The sequence below is a fragment of the Amphibalanus amphitrite genome, unplaced genomic scaffold (genome assembly GCF_019059575.1).
Source record: "Amphibalanus amphitrite isolate SeventyFive unplaced genomic scaffold, NRLGWU_Aamphi_draft 000070F_arrow, whole genome shotgun sequence".
Lineage (NCBI taxonomy): Eukaryota > Metazoa > Arthropoda > Thecostraca > Balanomorpha > Balanidae > Amphibalanus > Amphibalanus amphitrite.
The window spans coordinates 1,225,305-1,246,106 of record NW_024881566.1 but is presented as its reverse complement, the minus strand read 5'-3'; the positions used below and the strand labels follow the sequence as shown (position 1 = coordinate 1,246,106).

General features: G+C 51.4%; 3 protein-coding genes across 5 annotated transcripts; 1 reads left to right on the top strand and 2 right to left on the bottom strand.

The window, feature by feature from the left end:
* Positions 1-5,129: 5,129 nt before the first annotated feature.
* On the top strand, positions 5,130-12,673 carry LOC122379045. 2 transcript variants are annotated; one of them, XM_043360913.1, is made up of 14 exons: positions 5,130-5,169; positions 5,896-6,133; positions 6,640-6,795; positions 7,189-7,350; positions 7,626-7,765; positions 7,946-8,034; positions 8,497-8,713; positions 9,104-9,302; positions 9,675-9,757; positions 10,071-10,243; positions 10,542-10,717; positions 11,261-11,420; positions 11,857-12,027; positions 12,413-12,673. In XM_043360913.1, exons 2-14 carry the CDS (start codon positions 5,912-5,914, stop codon positions 12,493-12,495), a joined length of 2,031 nt encoding a protein of 676 aa, XP_043216848.1. In that variant the 5' UTR covers positions 5,130-5,169; positions 5,896-5,911; the 3' UTR covers positions 12,496-12,673. The 2 variants fall into 2 exon arrangements, with proteins under 2 accessions (XP_043216848.1, XP_043216849.1); XM_043360914.1 differs by having other exon boundaries at positions 5,168-5,224.
* Positions 12,674-13,260: 587 nt separating this feature from the next.
* LOC122379044 (X-box-binding protein 1-like) lies at positions 13,261-20,611 on the bottom strand. Of its 2 annotated transcripts, XM_043360910.1 has the most exons (6): positions 20,593-20,611; positions 18,933-18,982; positions 18,077-18,213; positions 14,974-17,117; positions 14,589-14,685; positions 13,261-14,137 (listed from the first exon to the last, which is right to left on the bottom strand). In XM_043360910.1, the coding sequence occupies exons 4-6, from the start codon at positions 15,309-15,311 to the stop codon at positions 13,745-13,747; spliced, it is 828 nt and encodes a 275-aa protein (XP_043216845.1). In that variant the 5' UTR covers positions 15,312-17,117; positions 18,077-18,213; positions 18,933-18,982; positions 20,593-20,611; the 3' UTR covers positions 13,261-13,744. The 2 variants fall into 2 exon arrangements, with proteins under 2 accessions (XP_043216845.1, XP_043216846.1); XM_043360911.1 differs by lacking the exons at positions 18,933-18,982; positions 20,593-20,611 and adding an exon at positions 18,833-18,851.
* Positions 16,932-18,205, bottom strand: LOC122379043 (protein FMC1 homolog). The gene is made up of 2 exons (XM_043360909.1): positions 18,077-18,205; positions 16,932-17,117 (listed from the first exon to the last, which is right to left on the bottom strand). Exons 1-2 carry the CDS (start codon positions 18,203-18,205, stop codon positions 16,932-16,934), a joined length of 315 nt encoding a protein of 104 aa, XP_043216844.1.
* Positions 20,612-20,802: the final 191 nt, after the last annotated feature.

Genomic DNA, 20,802 nt, shown 5'->3' with positions numbered 1-20,802 from the left:
CTTCAAGGTCATTCGATGACTAAGGTCATTTGTGGGCTATATCGCAAATACACTTGCACAGCAGTTTTCGAGTAGATGGATTGACCGAATTCCAAATCAAAGCACATCATCGGGTAGCCCATAGGCCGTAGTAACTTTCCTTAAAACCGCTTTTCGATATGTGACCCCGTTTGACCTCGGCAGGTCAAAATGTGCAAATAAACGACACTCAATACGTCGCAGCCCGGATTCAGCCCAGATTCGGGACACCTCCGATCAAGCTGAAACTCGCACACCGTGTAGGCCATGACATGCCCAATCTACAGTCCTAGTCATTCGGTGGCACTCCCAGGCGTTTGACCTACAGAGGTCAACAAAGGTCACATGGCCCAAATTTGCACAGCAGATTGTGGCCCACCAGTAGAGCTAGAGCGCTAAAAATGGCACCAATCGACTCGCCAGCATCTAATCTTACTTTTCCAACACTCATTTGACCTCTCAAGGTCATGGGATAACCTAAGGTCATTTGTGGGCTATGTCGAAAATACACTTGCACAGCAGTTTTCGAGTAGATGGATTGACCGAATTCCAAATCAAAGCACATGATCGGGTAGCCCATAGGCCGTAGTAACTATCCTTAAAAACCGCTTTTCGATATGTGACCCCGTTTGACCTCGGCAGGTCAAAATGTGCAAATAAACGACACTCAATACGACGCCGCCCGGATTCAGCCCAGATTCGGGACACCTCCCATCAATCTGAAACTCGCACACCGTGTAGGCCATGACATGCCCAATCCACAGTCCAAGTCATTCGGTGGCACTCCCAGCCGTTTGACCTACAGAGGTCAGCAAATGTCACGTGGCCCAAATTTGCACAGCAGATTGTGGCCCACCCAGTAGAGCTAGAGCGCTAAAAATGGCACCAATCGACTCGCCAGCATCTAATCTTACTTTCTCAACACTCATTTGACCTCTCAAGGTCATGCGATGACCTAAGGTCATTTGTGGGCTATGTCGCAAATACACTTGCACAGCAGTTTTCGAGTAAATGGATTGACCGAATTCCAAATCAAAGCACATCATCGGGTAGCCCATAGGTCGTAGTAACTTTCCTTAAAAACCGCTTTTTGATATGTGACCCCGTTTGACCTCGGCAGGTCAAAATGTGCAAATAAACGACACTCAATACGTCGCAGCACGGATTCAGCCCAGATTCCGGACACCTCCGATCAAGCTGAAACTCGCACACCGTGTAGGCCATGACATGCCCAATCCACAGTCCCAGTCATTCGGTGGCACTCCCAGGCGTTTGACCTACAGAGGTCAACAAAGGTCACATGGCCCAAATTTGCACAGCAGATTGTGGCCCACCCAGTAGAGCTAGAGCGCTAAAAATGGCACCAATCGACTCGCCAGCATCTAATCTTACTTTCCCAACACTCATTTGACCTCTCAAGGTCATGCGATGACCTAAGGTCATTTGTGGGCTATATCGAAAATACAGTTGCACAGCAGTTTTCGAGTAGATAGATTGACCGAATTCCAAATCAAAGCACATCATCGGGTAGCCCATAGGCCGTAGTAACTTCTTTAAAAACGGCTTCTCGATATGTGACCCCGTTTGACCTCGGCAGGTCAAAATGTGCAAATAAACGATACTCAATAATTCGGTCAAGCCCGGATTCAGCCCAGATTCGGGACACCTCCGATCAAGCTGAAAATCGCACACAATGTAGGCCATGACATGCCCAATCCACAGTCCAAGTCATTCGGTGGTAATCCCAGCCGTTTGACCTACAGAGGTCAGCGAAGGTCACGTGGCCCAAATTTGCACAGCAGATTGCGGCCCACCCAGTAGAGCTAGAGCGCTAAAAATGGCACCAATCGACTCGCCAGCATCTAATCTTACTTTCCCAACACTCATTTGACCTCTCAAGGTCATGCAATGACCTAAGGTCATTTGTGGGCCACAATCTGCTGTGCAAATTTGGGCAACGTGACCTTTGCTGACCTCTGTAAGTCAAACGGCTGGGAGTGCCACCGAATGACTTGGGCTGTGGATTGGGCATGTCATGGCCTACATTGTGTGCGATTTTCATTTTGATCGGAGGTGTCCCGAATCTGGGCTGAATCCGGGCTGCGACGTATTGAGTGTCGTTTATTTGCACATTTTGACCTGCCGAGGTCAAACGGGGTCACATATCAAAAAGCGGTTTTTAAGGAAAGTTACTACGGCCTATGAGCTACCCGATGATGTGCTTTGATTTGGAATTCGGTCAATCCATCTACTCGAAAACTGCTGTGCAACTGTATTTTCGATATAGCCCACAAATGACCTTAGGTCATCGCATGACCTTGAGAGGTCAAATGAGTGTTGGGAAAGTAAGATTAGATGCTGGCGAGTCGATTGGTGCCATTTTTAGCGCTCTAGCTCTACTGGGTGGGCCACAATATGCTGTGCAAATTTGGGCCATTTGACCTTTGTTGACCTCTGTAGGTCAAACGGCTGGGGGTGCCACCAAATGACTTGGACTGTGGATTGGGCATGTCATGGCCTACATTGTGTGCGATTTTCAGCTTTATCGGAGGTGTCCCGAATCTGGGCTGAATCCGTGCTGCGACGTATTGAGTGTCGTTTATTTGCACATTTTGACCTGCCGAGGTCAAACGGGGTCACATATCGAAAAGCGGTTTTTAAGGAAAGTTACTACGGCCTATGGGCTACCCGATCATGTGCTTTGATTTGGAATTCGGTCAATCCATCTACTCGAAAACTGCTGTGCAAGTGTATTTTCGACATAGCCCACAAATGACCTTAGGTCATCGCATGACCTTGAGAGGTCAAATGAGTGTTGGGAAAGTAAGATTAGATGCTGGCGAGTCGATTGGTGCCATTTTTAGCGCTCTAGTTCTACTGGGTGGGCCACAATCTGCTGTGCAAATTTGGGCCATGTGACCTTTGTTGACCTCTGTAGGTCAAACGCCTGGGAGTGCCACCGAATGACTGGGACTGTGGATTGGGCATGTCATGGCCTACACGGTGTGCGAGTTTCAGCTTGATCGGAGGTGTCCCGAATCTGGGCTGAATCCGGGCTGCGACGTATTGATTGTCGTTTATTTGCACATTTTGACCTGCCGAGGTCAAACGGGGTCACATATCGAAAAGCGGTTTTTAAGGAAAGTTACTACGGCCTATGGGCTACCCGATGATGTGCTTTGATTTGGAATTCGGTCAATCCATCTACTCGAAAACTGCTGTGCAAGTGTATTTGCGACATAGCCCACAATGACCTTAGGTCATCGCATGACCTTGAGAGGTCAAATGAGTGTTGGGAAAGTAAGATTAGATGCTGGCGAGTCGATTGGTGCCATTTTTAGCGCTCTAGCTCTACTGGGTGGGCCACAATCTGCTGTGCAAATTTGGGCCACGTGACCTTTGTTGACCTCTGTAGGTCAAACGGCTGGGAGTGCCACCGAATGACTTGGACTGTGGATTGGGCATGTCATGGCCTACATTGTGTGCGAGTTTCAGCTTGATCGGAGGTGTCCCGAATCTGGGCTGAATCCGGGCTGCGACGTATTGATTGTCGTTTATTTGCAGATTTTGACCTGCCGAGGTCAAACGGGGTCACATATCGAAAAGCGGTTTTTAAGGAAAGTTACTACGGCCTATGGGCTACCCGATCATGTGCTTTGATTTGGAATTCGGTCAATCCATCTACTCGAAAACTGCTGTGCAAGTGTATTTGCGACATAGCCCACAAATGACCTTAGGTCATCGCATGACCTTGAGAGGTCAAATGAGTGTTGGGAAAGTAAGATTAGATGCTGGCGAGTCGATTGGTGCCATTTTAGCGCTCTAGCTCTACTGGGTGGGCCACAATCTGCTGTGCAAATTTGGGCTACGTGACCTTTGTTGACCTCTGTAGGTCAAACGGCTGGGAGTGCCACCGAATGACTTAGACTGTGGATTGGGCTTGTCATGGCCTACATTGTGTGCGAGTTTCAGCTTGATCGGAGGTGTCCCGAATCTGGGCTGAATCCGGGCTGAATCTGGGCTGAATATGGGCTGTCTTGACGGACATCTAGCACTAGGGGTGTAACCGCCCATACGGACAGTGCAATTTTACAGGCCCCAATCTCGGACCTCCCTCAACATTCATATGTTGTAAACGGCAAACCGCCCCCGATAAATGTTACACAAACTAATTTCCTCTCGCATATCGGCCATCAGGCGCCCCTTTTTGTCGCATGGAGCCTGCAACGCTATAAGCCCTCATGTGTTCGCGTTGGCGTTCGGAGGCTATCGCCTTCAAAGATGTCTCCATAAATGTTTCTTTTTCGTCCCACACACAGGCGCCCCTCTTTCGCATGCAGGCGCCCCTCTTCCGCATGGCGCGCTTCTCGAGTGGCTGCGCCCTCCTAGCCTTTATCGCCTGGCAAGATTATATTCGACAGGGTCGGCAGCATCTGCCTTTGTTTCAGATAAGGATGCCCTCCACTCTTCAGCATATCAAAAGATACTTTTCCCACGTCATTACCACCCTCTTCGTGTCACAAGTGCCTTTGTCAGTTGCGGTGTCGCACTGCTCAGCTTTATGATGGCTGCCGCACCTCTTAACTTCCTGCCTCCTCTACAGATTTTCGAGGCGCCCCTTTCCATAGCTTTAGGGTGCAGCTGCCCCCCTTGCCCCCCTGCTTCCGCCGCCACTGGGAAAAAGTGTTAAACACACCTCGAAGTGGACAATGTAGAAATAATTAGCAAGACCGGGTTCAAAAGTCGTGTCGATATACTCATAGGAAACCAAACCGATGAAATGCATAACACAGCGAAATGCAAGCGTTTTATTTATAAGAGTTTGGACGGACTGAGAGTGAACTCAAGCGAGACATGTGCCGCCCCTAATTCCCCCCCCCTCCCCCCACCCGGCAGGCCGCAAACTATAGAAAATAGACATTGAATTAATCATAATGCGCTGTAATTAATCATATTGTTGCGTAGAAAACAAACAGTTTGAAACAAAACATTCGATATGTTCTTTCGGCGCCCGCAGTGGCGGCACGAGTAGTTATTTCGTGAGGGCATTTCTTACCTTGTTTGGCTTTGAACTCTGCGCTCTTGTCACAGTCACGGCGCAACTAAAAATCGCGGCTTTCAAAATTGAATTTGTTGGCTGCTACTAGCTGTGTAATTTTGATTTTGTTTTGTGGGAAAAGGATTTACAAAACAATAAAATAGATTTGTTGGTTGTTTTATACCTGAGCTGCAGATTAAGCCTAAGAAGTGTTCAACAAGCTATCTTTCTCATAAAAAATGGGCTCGCTGTGGGCGCGTCCCCCATGCCAGCGTGAAATTAGTTCTGGCAAATATACTAAAATTTTACCGCAAGCCTGTGAATTTATTCAATCTATATGTTTTGTGCCACCTACACAGTGGAAGTTTTTGTTTATCAGGTGTCAAATGGGTTTCTTATTTGTACGATTCTTATGCCAGTAATTGGTCACGGGTCAGTATAGAATCAAAATGGTATTTTGAGGCTGCACGTCAAGGCGGCAATATTGGAAATAGCCCGTTTTCTGGTCCTAGTGACAGTCTGGTCCAGATGAATTTGTTCTTTACAAATTTATGCTTTGGCACCTAGAATCTTCTGAATTTCCTAACCTCTATGATGAAAAACTGCTGCCTATGATAAACCTAAACATGCAGTAATAGCATTGAGAGTCACACATTTAATCAGTTATTTCATCTAATAGGCCAAACTCCTGTTTGTTCTAAAAGCCGGAGGGTTCTCAAGAAGCATCGAGTCCCGAGACCAAGACCGAAAGCAGTCCAAACAATGGCATGTGGCAGCTGTGGTTTGCAAACAACTCGAACCAGTAGACATGTTGCTAATATTATGTTGTTTTCCTACAGATTCATTCTGAGATAGATGAGTAACTGGAGGAACAACACTGGGGGTCGAAAGCCGCTGTCATTTGTGGCAGCCGCTCCTCCGCCCCCACCACCTCCTCCACCAATCCCAGATGATGATGATGTCTGGGGTGAGGAACTGCCGGAAGATGCTCTTGAGGAGGCGATGCTGCTGGAGTCGCAACATCTTGCCAGGCCACTGACTGAGGACCATGTCCCAGCCCCATCAACACACAGCAAGGTATGCTAAGACCTCTGAAGGCATGGTCTGGTGAAGGTTGAGCTGAGGTCAAAGTGATGATTTAGCAAGGACGCCTGTTCTCAAAACATGCCATTGGTCTGGTTTTTAATGATATGCTTGAAGTTAATGTCCTTAGCAGCCAGCATTCTAAATAATAATTTCAAATGAATGGATTTGTTATGCTAAGCACCAAACTAAACGACCTATTCACGTTGAGCAGAGTTTGTTGTGGAGGTCCTGATGGTCACTAACTGAACCAGAAGCTCCGAGAATGCTACAATTTAGAGTCGAATGTTTTGTTGGAAACAGCGCACCTGGCTCACAGACTTCATGTGACCTATAATGGGCCACTGTCACTGACAGCAGGATAGATAGTCAGAAGACAGTTGCAATGAACCGAGCTCTCAACTGACCGATCCCCCAGACAGTCTGTCCCCTAAGCCGTTACTTTGGCTCGTTATGCGCGTGCCCACTGGTCTGACATTGCCGTTTGCGCTCGGGGACAGCGGCAGCCGCCGGTGGCGGCGCCCAGCACCGTCCGCGTGCCGCCGCCGGAGCCCGCGGCGCCGCTGTCTGAACTGCAGCAGCTGCGGCGCGACCACCAGGCACTCAGCGATCAGCTGCGCGCTGCAAAGGCCGACAAGTACACCCAGCAGGGGCAGGTGAGCCGCAGTTTGTTATAACCAGGCCTGTGGAGTCGATGGATCCGACTCTGAATCTGGATCTGACTCTGGCTTCCAAATATTGACTCCCAACTCCAAATTGGACGGAACTGTCGACTCTGACGGACTCCAACTCTGCCTTCGTAACCCTAACAGCCAGGTCTGCGGGTCGATGGATTTTCGGCAACTCCAACCCCGACTCTGGCTTCCCAGATTGACTCCGATTCCGAATCCAGTCAGAACTGTCGACCCCGATCGACTATTATCATGAAACTGATAGTATGGCCCTCAGTCAACTAATAAAGATTTGCCTGTTAGGCTCACCCTACCGTCATGCCTGTTGCACGTTGTCTTTGTGTCTATTTACGGGATGTGTTCTGTGCCGTTGGCCAGGTGTCTGTTCTGCGGGAGGAGCTGACACGGCGCTGTCGGGAGCTGGAGAACTGTCGCCTGGAGAGCTCGCGCCAGCTGCAGGAGCAGCACTCCTGTCTGGAGCAGAGCACGGCGGCGCTCAACAAGGAACTGGAGACGCTCCGCACAGAGCTCCAGTTCAAGGTCGGCACAGTGCAGCGATGAAGGACAATCTAGTCGTAGATGTAGCTGTATTTAGGGTCTTGGATGTAGCGATGAGCGTCGGTTAGAAATTGACAACTGATTCTGGCTTCCCAGTTCCCAGAGTCCGTGTTTGTGTTTGTTTAGTTTTCCTTCATACTCACCAACTGCATCATTGCCCTGCAATGCAGATTTGTTTGTAGCGTGTGCCCGGACGTCACGATCCTACCTTCTCGATGCCGTTGTCGCGACTACTGACGGGCCGGTGTTGTCCACAGAGCCACGAGCTTGCCGAGGTCACCCGCCAGTATCGGGCTCTGCGCGACTCGCCCGGACGCGCTGCCAGTCCGCCGCGGAAGGCGCCGCGACTCGACTCCGCCGACCAGTCGTTCGCCGCCGCTCGCCGCTTCGTCACCAGGTCAGACTACTCGTCTGGGTCATCCCCCTACTGGGGTGGCTCTGTTTTAGATTACTCATTCGACTATGAAGCGCTGCCGTTCGTATGTCTTAGCATATGCTTAACATTTCTGGAACATTTTTTTCGCTGCGGGACATTTTAATGTATTCTCGAAAATGGTTGTGTACTTTTTCTTTTCAGCTCGGAGTTTCGCCGACCGGAGAAGTTTGCAGCGCGGACCGAGACGTCTGGCACTCAGACGGATCCGGACCCTGAGGAGTCGCAGCCAGGTACGAACACAGCTAAGGACGCAATACCTATCGCTATCAGCGTATGGGAGTAACTGCTTTCCTTTGGAAACAGCTGTCGAAGTGTGGGCTCTGCTGGCGGCGGATGGGTGTTACTGTCGATATGCAGTTGAAATTACCGAGAAGACGCGGGCTGAAGAGCGTTGTGCTCAGTGTTTAGGTACCTAGCTAGCGATCACCGGTCGATGATGCGTCATTTGGCGTCGATGCAGTGAAGAGAGACTAGGTGCGTAGGCTGGTTTGGCGACTGGTTTGCCGTGTCTCCGTGTGTGTGTATAGATGATGACGGTCTGTGTCCCCGTACAGACGGTGACGAGGTGGCCGTGTCTCCGTGTATGTGTATAGATGGTGACTGTATCTCCATCTCCGTACAGACGATGACGATGTGGCCGTCTCTCTCTGTGTGTATAGATGGTGACTGTATCTCCTTCTCTCTCCACACAGACGGTGACGAGGTGGCCGCCCACCAGCTGGTGCTGTCCGTGCTGCGGGCCTGCGCCGACTGCCGCTGGCTCGACGGCGCCGCTCTCTCTGAGCTGGCCGACCCGGACCCGCAGCGGGCCAGTGGCGCGGCCCACCGGCTGGCCGCCGCCGCCACCGGCCGGCTCGCCGCGTTCTCAGACAGCGTGGAGCGGCTGCGGGCGACCCGGGCTGACGACAGGTGTGATGGAGAGCCGGGGGCTGTTGGTCCTAACTCCTAACGGTCATATTGGTCAAACGGATATTGCGGATAACGGTCAAGTTGGTGTGAATTAGAAAAGCGGGGTTGAAATACGACATGAAATGATGACCTTAGAACTCGGAATATATTGGAATCCGGGTGGTAATTAGGACTGGGAGTTGGCCATAATTCAGACCTTTTCTAGTAGTCCACTGAAGTGTCTCAGCTGCAGATCACGGAGCTTCCCTTTTGGACGATCTAAAAGCTGCTGTGTTGGGCTCGGCTGACTCGATTAGCATAATGCTGATGGGAGCCGTGAGTGAGCCTTCCATGACATTATGACACCTCTCACTGTCCTGACATATTTGCTGTCTGTTTGTGCTTTGCCAGGCAGGTGTGCACGCTGGGCTCTGGCCGGCGTCGGACGGCGGCCCGCCAGGCTCTCCAGCAGGAGGAGACGGCCGCCGTGGCTGCGCTGACCGCCCTCAGACGGCTGGCCGAGTGGTCGGCGCCGCTGGCAGCGCGGCTGGCCGCTGACCGGCCGCTGACCGAGCTGCTGCCGCGACTGCTGCGGCCCGCCATCGCCCAGGTGAGTTCCCTCAGTCTGCTGCGTCCCGCCATCGCCCAGGTCAGTACCCACCATTCCTTGGTTCAGTACCCGTCATCGCCCAGGTCAGTACCCGTCAGGCGTCATATTCGCCCAACTTAGTACCAGTCATTGCCTAGATCAGTAGTACTCGGCTTCGTAATCGCCTAGTTCAGTTATCTTATCAAGCATATGCGAATGGTTTCACGGATGGTTTCTGTTAGTTTTTATGATTAAACAATGCATTGTAAGCCATTCATCTTTGGTATCGTGAAAGAACCACTAAAAACTAGTTTTTTATGTGTATTGTGCATTCTGGTTAAAGTAGCTGTTTTCGTTGCATTGTCGACTGATAAATGTCGCGATGTTTTCCAGGGTGAAGTGACGAATGCCCACATTATGGAGCACACCGCCGTCCTGCTGGCGACGATGGCCGGCGACACCCTCCCGGACGAACTGTACGTATTCCAATGGAAGGACTGACGCTGTGAACCAAGTCTCGCCATTCACTGATTTCAAACGCCGCATAACTAGGTATGGCATCTATTTGAATGGTTTCCGTCTTCATAACTTTTTTTTCGAACGGTCTAGTGTGCATTCCGGCGTAGGCGTTTATTGCTTGTTTCCGTATTTCATTTTATTGCTGGTACCTACTTTTACTTGCGTTGTTGTTTGCAGCCGTATACGTTGAATTTTTCATATGCACTATCTTATTCCAATGACCAGGCTCTGACCTCATGCACTGAATAATCGCCCTCTCTGTCCCCGCAGATTCCAGGCTCTCTGTCCCGTCGTGCACGAGGTGTTTAACACCAAGCCGCCGTCCCGGCTGTTATTGGCTCTGCTGGAGCTGCTGATCAGTGCGGCCGGCACAGGGCAGATAGCGGGCCTCTGGTGCCGCGCCGCCCCGCCCCCGGCCGAGCCCCCCGCCCGGAAACACACAGGTAACAACGGCGTGGGAACGCGCGGTGACGTAGGAGCGTAAACGGTGGCGTAGGTGTTAACATTTTTTGGAACCACTTCGAAACATTTCTAGTGTGATAATTTAAAATCTCAGCAGCTGCGCAGTACCAGTTTCACGGTGAACTTTATTTTTGCGTCGACAAGCTCGGCACTGAGCACACCACCATGTGGGCAAGTCAGCAGACCGGTGGGTAATGCGTGGCATCGCAGCGAAATGTATTGCGATTTGCGATGTCCCGGCGCGGCCCTCCCTGTAACCTACCTAACCTCTGCGCGCAGGCACGTGTCTGATGAAGAAGCTGAACATCCTCTGCTGCGAGCGGGGCGCGCCGTCCGATCCTCCGTCCCCGTCCAGCTACCGACTGCCTGCGAGTCACAGTCGCCACGGGCCGCAGAGGCAGCCGCTGACCACCGGACGGGCTGACCTGAGCTCGCAGCAGGGTAAACGGTGGAAGGTCAGTCGTGGGACCCGGACGGGAAAGTGGGTACGGTACCAGTAGCGGCGGAACACCTTCAATTAAGGGGGCACCACCGACTTTTGGTCCCATTCTTTCCATGCAACGCCCATAGGGTTAATGTTAAAATGCCAAAATCAAAGGGGGCACAGTGCCCCGGACGGTGCCCTCCCCGTTCCGCCGCCTATGTACGGTACGGTCACGCGCGGTCACATTGTAATGGTTTGAGGATAGAATGTTTTGTGGAAAATATACAGGAAGTTAGGTGGTAATCGCTGAATCACAAGCATTACCTATTGGCACTGAATACCTGACAAGCGTCGGGTATAACTAATTAGTCCAATGACAGATATTACCTAGCTACAGTCGACGCGTTTAATTAGGGACGTGCATTTTTACCATGCTTCTGTGTAATGCCTGATCGCACGGTGTAACAGTAAACTAGCCAGCGGGGGTCACCTCACCGTTCCTCTCCAGCCCTCGCTGCCCATGACGCTATCGACAGTAGCTAACACAGCCGTGTGTTTATGTCTGTGTCCGCAGCTGTCGGCGGCCGGCGGCGCCTGCGACGCCCGCTGGCTGCGGCTGGTCGGCCTGCTGGTGTGGCGGCCGGCCGCACTGCCCCCGCAGGCGTGCTGCCGCGCCCACCTCACCCTATTAGTGGTGCAGCTGCTGCACGCAGCCGTACGGCACTGGCAGCACGGTTAGTGACAGAGGAGGGGCACGGTCGGTGACGGGGGGGAACACGGTCAGTAGCAGGGGGAGTGTCTCTTCGGTAACATTCGATAACACGTTCACTTCGCGGTGGCCGCATTGCACCGTTTGAAGTCATTTTCTCGATATTTCCTCAAGTCATAATGATAAAAAGAAAGCGACGAGATCCGTCCCAGTTATGGTAGATCCCAATGTCCATTCCTGTGTGGAGTGAGCAGTATCATTTCTGAGCCGAATCCCAAACTAGATCCCAATGTCCATTCCTGTGTGGAGTGAGCAGTATCATTTCTGAGCCGAATCCCAAACTGTCTGTGTTGTGGTGATCAGTGACCTGACCCACGCCGTCACCCGCGCCCAGGCGGCGCAGGTGTGCCGTATGGTAGCATGTGACCAATGATCTTATCCGTGTTACGGTACTCGCCCAGGCGGCGCCGATGAGCCGTCAGCCGTGTTGCTCCTGCTCTCCGCCCTCCACCGGCTGGCCGACCTGGACGCCGAGTTCTCCGTGTCCGTCTCCCGCGAGCGGCTCCGCTACCTGGTTACCATGGAAACGCTGGGCCGCTGCTGGAGGGAGATGCGACTCACCGCCCAGCACGGTAAGAAAGCTGGGAGGGTGGGTGTAACGGGAATTAAGGTGGTGGGTCTGAGAAAGGGGAGATGGATGTTGAACTGAAGGACATAGAGGGTCTTAGGATGGGGCGGCAGGCGAGTACGGCAAAACTAACCCTGTCACGCCGTGGCGCTTCGATAGAATCAGGGATTTTATTACAGGGTTAATATACCGCCAGTGTTTGTTTCGTTTTGTTATTCATACGCATTTGTTTATTTGGCTGTTGTGTTCGGGTTTTCCTGTCAATGCAGTGGACTGGGTACCTATATTTGGCTTGTCGGGACTCGGTATGCACTGTAGTCATGTATTTTGTCTCGTCGTTGTTATGTTTCACCGGTTCTCCTGACACCGTTACGTTATTGTGTCGCCAGTGGGGGTGCTCCAGGAGCTGTACAAGTTCCAGCCGGGCACGTTCGAGGGAGCGGGCCTCCTGGAGCTATCACGGTCCGACTAGTCAGCCGACATCCGGCCCTCGTCTCCACTGGCGGCGGTGAGGTGCGACATTATGGTGTCGCCAGTGTTCGTTGTTGTAAGTCGGTCATCATCATCATCCAATGGACGATGTAATTCATCTCATTTTGTTATAATATCGCACAGGGTATTGTGCGCAAATAAATATCATGGATACGTGAGCATGCGACTTAGTGTTGATCAATGCGACGTCGTACACAACTATTTCCATCCGTGATTTAAAAACGTTTGAAGTTAGTTCAACTGAGGCCTTCACTCGCTCGAGAGTCGAGAGCATTCGTTCAACACTTGCGAGGACCCGGATTATAGCTTCAGTAGCCCACCGCTATTTGTATCAAACGATCTGCATGATAATTGCGTGACCCTGCCAATCTGCTACCGGGTTCGTTGCACTCGTCCAGGCCTTTCATATTCCGTCGATATGTAACATGTTGACACGGTTAACCTGACCCGACATTCAACTGTTAAATCAGTCCCCAAATTTACGCGATAAGGAGCTTTCGTCATTCCAACTCTTAAATTTGCTTGAGAATCTGAGGAACAGCAGAGAATCTCCTTTCATCCGTCGCTCATTTCAGTGCACGGCATTCAACTGACTGGCCCTTTCCAGGAGAATGCACGCGTGATCTAACAGTTTCGGTGCTTATTCTCATTCACTACAGCCTACCCCGCCGTCCGTCCCGTCGCATAGTTACATTCCATCACGTCCACTTTCTTATCTCGTCCGTTTTCCTCTCAGACGCGTTCGTTGTGCACATTCTCATGTATTGGTCAGCCCGGACTCGCCCCAGGGCCCGAACATTTACAGCCAAAACCGACAGTCAGGTCACTTCACAAGGAACGCTGTCGTAAATATGTACGGCAGGGAATATTTCCTTTACACCCAGCTCGGTTATAATATTTTCAAAGTAACGTCGCATCATATGAACAAGGATAAATAAATCAATTCTATATCTACAACACCAACTGGGGGAACAGCAGAAGCTGGTCGTCCAGCTGAGCGTCGAGGGGCTCGTCGTCGAAGATGGACCAGGGTGTCGGGGAGTGTTGGTCCTCCATCTTGCAGAGGTCGTCCATGTGGGGTTTCACGTCCAGTTCGAGCGACTCGGTGGGCGAGGGGACGCGCGGCGAGCCGGGCACGGCGCCGTCCGAGCTGCTCGCCGGAGAGTCGGGCGAGTCGGGCGAGTCGGACTCCTCGAGCAGTGCGAGCAGCGCCTGCGCCGGGTCCTCGGTCACCGTATCATGGCTGGGCTCCAGCTCTTCTGCTGCGGTCCCCACCAGAGCAGCGCCGGCGGCGGACGCGTCCCCTCGCGCCGGCTCTTCGCCGCCGAATATCGAGCGACTGATGAGCTCGAGCAGATCAGCGTGTTGGTCACTGTCGCTGCCAGTGCCACCTGGAAGCCTGCCCAGCTGAGCAGGCTGAGAGCCAGCAGCGCCGCCACCGCCCTCCCCGACTCCTGTCCCTTCTGCTGAGGGCCACTAATGAGTGCTGCAGACTCAACGGAGGCGGGGGTGGGGGCGGCCGCGCCGGCCGGTTCCAGCCGCTGCAGTAGCAGCGCGTTCTGCTGGCTCAGCAGCTCGTTCTGCTTCTGCAGGAAGGCGTTTTGTTGGAGTAGCTTGTCGTTCTGCCGGGAGGAGAGCGGGCGAGTTAGAACGGGAATCGGCAGAGGGGACGGCAAACAGCCACTGCGTCCCGGCCCGCATGTAAAGCGATAGCCCTTACAATCAGGCACCAGTATGTAAATCACGTAGCAAGTCCGCAATTCCTGCTGACGAGCGACTTGTCAGTGCTGACCTAAGCAATGATTAGGTCGTGCGGATCGATACAACACGACACGAGATAACGAGATAAAGAGTTCGCGACTTTCTGCACGACGGACACTGAAACGCGCTCCCCAAACAATCACGTTAAAAATTGCCGTCGAGCAAAGCAACGGGAATGGGTGAAAAACTCTCCCTTACCAATGCCAGTTAATCCCCGCGGCATGGTGTACTGGATTTACCTACCGCGCCAGCCGACCCTCCCCTCCCCTCCCCCCCCCGCGTGCGGTACCGGAGAGGGCGCCCGGTGCTCACCTGACGCTCCAGACTGGTGACTCTGCTCTCCAGCAGGTCCATCTGCAGCTTCTTACGGTCCCGGGCCGTCTGAGCTGCTACTCGGTTCTTCAGTTTTCTGTAGAGAGAAACCGTAGTCATTAATATTGCACACCATATGGTCCACCAACGACCATATGGTGTGCAAGGGTGGTTACATAACGCAGGCGACACGCTATCGGTGGATTAAAGCTCCTGCATAATCTTTGTGACGTCACTGTTCGGTGTTTGCAGAATCTGCAGCTGACTGCAACAGGCATAAGGTTCAAATCCAGGGAAAACATGCAGCTATATGGTTGCCGGAAATTACTGATAATTTGAATTGACGTTACTGCAGCGCTGGGCGTTAACCCGCCCGCGTACTCACCTCCTCTGGTTTTTCTGGTCGGCGGTGAGGTGGTCGAGCCTCTGCCGTTTCTTCGGCGGGCTCGGCATGATCCCCGACAGCGCCGGGGTGGTGGTGGTGGTGGTGACGGCATTCTCCGCCGGTCTGCTGGTGTACACCCGCTTCAGCACGGTCCGCACAACGGCCGGCGACACGGTGGTGGTCGGCGTGGCCTGCAGCACCCGGGTCTGCGGGCCGCGGCCGGCCGACGACGGCGGCGAGCCCACCGTCACCACCCGGACCGTGCGCGGCGCGCCGGCCAGCGCCGACGCCTTCGAGACACCGTGGTTGGCCGGCGTGATGATGATCTTTGTTGTCATGACGCTAGCTGCCCGCGCTGCGCAGGCTCACAGTGGACTGACCCCTCTGCTCCGCCTCTCGACTGTCCGCTCTCTACTCCTCTGCACCATGCCGCGGCGGCCGACCTGCGCTCCCGGAGCCTGCGGTCACACTGCGGCCGAGCGGCGGCTGGCGCAACACCGGCGTGTCGCTCTCCGATTGGTCGGCCGGCCGCTGACGTCAACGCCGCCAGCGCCGGCCGCCGTGGAGCCCGCCGATTGGTCGCCGCCGGCGTCGTCAGCAAAGTCCCGGATGTATGGTGCGTCATCGAGCGTCAGCCGTCATCGTCGGAGCGCCGCAGGTCTCCAAAACAAAACATCACCACTGCTACTGGGCGGGGCCCAAACATTGGCAAATGGCACGGGTCCGTGCGAAAATTGTTCCACTTCCAGTATGTCCTCAAACCAGCGTTCCCGACAAAGCACAATCGCCTGTTTCCCGCATATACTGCGACCAATGACCTGCTGTTTGTTTACATTTGATGACCCCGTCTCCCTTCCCACGTGTTCGGCTCTCAGGCTTCCGACGGGGATACCCCGCGACCTTTTATCAGTGCGCGCGTTCAGGCTAGGCCACATTCGAATCGTTCGGAACGGCAGAAGGTTTCTGGGATAGATATGTCGAACGCTCGCTCCAATGAGCCTGTTCTCGAAATTTCCCGAGCCGGGTTTACCGGGCCGAGCGCCCGGTGTACATACCAGCGATTGATAAACGTCCGGCGCGGGGCTGTCCGACCTAAACACTCAACTGTGACCACATTTACATTAATGTTATCAAAACATAGGACATCAGCTGCTCGTGCTGGCACTGATGAGTGATGACTACATCCAACTAAATCAATACCCTGGCCATTTGGCCTTGGCATGATCGATTAACTCCCAGCGTAGCTAACACATTTGCCGTACCAGCAAAGTTTTGACAGGCCGGCCCAACACCGCATATCTTCAGGAATCCCCTCCCACTGCGTATGCTCCCTGTTTTCCGGGCCGGTTGGCCGCCGACCACAATACAAACATATGGGGCACTGGCCAGGGTTTCTCCCAAGAGATAACAGTTCAGTGTGACAATAAGGATGACCAGAGGGTGGCCTTAATGCCGCGTTAACGCCATGCCACAGTCCCCTAGCCAGTGCTCTCTCAGTTCACTTCGCAGTCGTATGCTGTGGTCCAGTCTAATTCATACATGTTATATGTATGTAAAAGATGACATAGCTATGTCAGCGCGCCTTGAAACAAAATTAAATTTTCGATGGGTAAATCTTTATGGCTCACCCTGCATACCAACAGAGCTCATACACAGAATTTATACCTGCCGCGGCGTTTTAACATAACCTGTCGCGTAAACAGTCCTATTCGGACAAATCCACATGACGCCGTCGTAGTCTTACTTCAGTAACTCTCCAAGAGTTAGATATTTGTGCGATGATTCAGCAAATAATCCAATCAATAGCAAATGAAAACTAAAGAAAAACAATGAAGCATAAGGTGGACATTCTATTCAATTCACGTTCACAACAGAGCGGTAGCGGCGACGGTAACTAGCACAGCCTATGGACTCGGGCGGGCGCGCGGTGTGTGTTAGGTATACTCTCTCTCTCTCTCTCAGCGCGGATCGTGCGGCAGTTTGAAGCCGACCATGGCGGCCGTGTCTGCCGTGGTGCGCTCGCCGCCGCCCTTGTAGGTCTGCAGCAGCAGCTGGTGCCGCCGCCGGCTCGACAGATAGCTGTGGTAGAGGGCGCCCAGGTGGGCCAGCTCGTCCCGCGCGCGGCAGTGCTCCTCGCCAGTCACCTGAAAACGGCGCCAAACTCGGTCAGTGACTCAGCTTTCAACGTTACTGATCACGGCGAACTTTTGCCCACGCTTTTTTAAACTTAACAATTGCAACACCGATATCCAATACTGGACAAATCAATGCAAGTAGCACCGAGAAACCTTCCATCGTCACATCTCGGCCCACAGCTATTGATATGAACGCAGGGCGTGACGTTTTGACGTACCTACGTTATGTGAAGTGAAATATCCCTCAACGCGCTTCGACAGGTCGAGAAAGAAAACAGCCAGACTGCTTCAGATGGCGCTCACAGGCCACGGCTCAGCTATGCTCCAGTGTCACCATTAATTACTTGACGCTGGTGCTGTTTTGGTCGCCGTTTTTTATCAGCTGGCTGCCAGCTTCTTGGCATTTATCGGCTTCTCACTGGTCGATTTCACGTGGTCTGTGCGGTTCACTAATGAAAGGCTAATAAACGCCAGCGCGGAACTTCCATACATGGCAAAACCGGCAGCATACTGATGAAAAACGGCACCGAATAGCGCTCCTATTGTAATGTTCCAGTATGACCAATGGTAAGCCATGTGCTCCGGAATGACCACCGGTAACCCATGTGCTCCGGAATGACCACCGGTAAACCGTGTGCTCCGGAATGACCACCGGTAACCCATGTGCTCCGGAATGACCACCGGTAACCCATGAGCTCCGGAATGACCACCGGTAAACCGTATGTTCCAGTATGGTCACCAGTTAACCGAGTGCTCCAGTATGATTTCCGGTTAGCTATGCGTTGCAGCGGTCAAGAACACCTCAAATGATCTAACCGAAGCCCCACATACTGATGAGTGACGATCCTCTTTATAGAGGATATGTTTGATATGTTCAATAAATAAATAAATGAATAAATAAATAAATGACGATATCCAGGGACATGCACCCCTGGCCTCCCAGCTGGCCGCCAGACGGTGGTGCTCACCCGAAACCGTCGGGCCGTGTCCATCACGTGCGCTCGGTAAATGCCCAGCACGCCGTGGCGGCTGGCAGGAGAGTGCAGCTCCCGCAGCAGTCCGTGCACCAGCTGCTTGATGGCCGGGCCGGCCGACATCCTGCGGCCTGGCCAGAGAAAAGAGTGGTTAACCTGTAGTTAGGGAGGTACAGACATGTAACCATCATCATTCATGCTGTTGTGCCGTTATGAAGGACACTCAAAAAGTTCTGGGCCCAATCCAAATCATAAAGGAGTTTGAATTTCAGCCAGCAATGCTGTGTGTTCCTGTGTGCCCTACAGAGTGCCATGATGGCCAGGTGGAGAGTCTATTGTTTTTTATAGTAAATTCTTACAATAACTAAGTACCTATAGAGAGAGCCATCCTAGGTACTTGTGCCATTTGCATCTGCATGCTGCTGGAACACTTCTAATACTGTCAAGTCCCAGTCCACACAATGTACAGACTGTTCAGAATGATTACTTGCATTGTATTTTTAATTTTTCAGAAGAGCCTTCATTTTTATTTTCATTTTAAGGCCGCACAGCGCAGGCTTTTTGATGTCAATGTGATGCGATCCAGAAAAGTATTTCCCACTAACATTATAGCTCAATGTGTCAAAATGAATCAATTTGTGCTGTACCTAATAAAGCATATGCCATCAGTTCTTTTTAAGTTGTTTGACACTTTTTCACATGCATAAGCTTTAGGTTATATTGATATGACAGGAACACATTTGAATTTACCTCTAAATGTCTGGTTTGATTCTGCTTGTCGTAAACCATCAAATTAAAGATTTGTTCTAGCAAACCTTCACCTAGAATGTTCATAAAACATTGCACTTACCTAAAATCGAGATAACAGCGTCCAAAGATCCCCTAATTTTACCAAATTAAAGGGACCCTCCCACCTTAACATAAGTTTTGAGTTGAGATAGCCAAGTTTGCGGCCAGGCTCAGAAACCACCATTTATCCTGGTCGCAACCCCCGCAGCTTTATGGTGTTCAAGAAATTTCTTCCCTTTACTTGCAGGGTGGGACCAGCGTGGTCCCTATCTCTTAAAGGGACCCTCCCACCTTCAAAAAAGTTAATGAATTGGCATGAAAGTGATGTCGCTCGGTTCAGAAAGAGCAAAAACGAATATCTACCAAATTTCATCGAAAAATATTCACCGGTTTTCAAGATATTAGACTTTTACTTTTGTTTACTTTTTGGGATCTCCGCTGTTCCTAGCGACTTTATTTGAAAGTGCGGCATTTGTTGCGCGCAAAGCAGCATATACCACCGCGTGCTACAAAACGTTTTAGTCAAACATTTAACGGACGTTCGAAAGCCTGATGACGTCATCAGATTCCCGTAATGGTTAAGACAGGGGGTGTCGAAGTCTAGTAGGAAAATCTGGCAAATTCCCTGCGTGACGTCATGTCGGGACTGACCGACGGCACCTTGCACTGAAAGATACGGCAGAACGGCTATTTTTGAAAAATGATTAAAAATACTTTTGTGCTGTTTTGACACATAAAACGCTTATCAGCATGTTTCTCATCATGCGATAAAGCCATATCCGTGGTCGAAAATAGCTGAGCCCCTCCCAATTTCCAACCACCGACCTCATAAGCAAAGGATGTAAGCGTAATCCTTAAGGGTGACTTTCCAATACATAATCGTACATATGCGTCCTTATGGAAATCGGTAGTGTGGCGATTGGCGACGCGCGCGACATCTGTGTGGCGACCAAGTGGCGACTGTGGCGACACCTGGTGGCTGCTTTTCTGCTGTATGTAGGCATAGGGGTTTTGCCAGTTATGGTTCCTACTGCTACACAACTATGTTGACCCAATACTAGAAAGTTATTTTGCCAGTAAAAGGCAAGCAATTTGAAAGTCAATTTATAAAATTGCTTATTTATGATAACGAGAAAATAATAAAGAAGTTTTGATTGAATATTTATTAAAATATCCAACCGCGAAACTATATTCTGGTAGGTTTAGTAGAAATTAGTCCGTGCAACCTTGTATTTAGGGCCTTGGGTTAAGAGATAGGGACCACGCTGGTCCCACCCTGCAAGTAAAGGGAAGAAATTTCTTGAACACCATAAAGCTGCGGGGGTTGCGACCAGGATAAATGGTGGTTTCTGAGCCTGGCCGCAAACTTGGCTATCTCAACTCAAAACTAATGTTAAGGTGGGAGGGTCCCTTTAACCATTACGGGAATCTGATGACGTCATCAGGCTTTCGAACGTCCCTTAAATGTTTGACTAAAACGTTTTGTAGCACGCGGTGGTATATGCTGCTTTGCGCGCAACAAATGCCGCACTTTCAAATAAAGTCGCTAGGAACAGCGGAGATCCCAAAAAGTAAACAAAAGTAAAAGTCTAATATCTTGAAAACCGGTGAATATTTTTCGATGAAATTTGGTAGATATTCGTTTTTGCTCTTTCTGAACCGAGCGGCATCACTTTCATGCCAATTCATTAACTTTTTTGAAGGTGGGAGGGTCCCTTTAAGCCCAGAAATAAAAAATAGCGTTCAACCCTTGCGTTCAACGTTCAGTGCGTTCAACACACGTTCAACAACAACAGGCGTATCTTTTGTCTCAGCTGCGTCAAATTATGCGTCAAATTTTTGTGCTTCCAAAAACATCCGTTGCTGCCATATTGAGCTTTACCCTACCAATACACCGAAAGGGCCGAAAGGTAAAGTCAAGGCCCTAAATA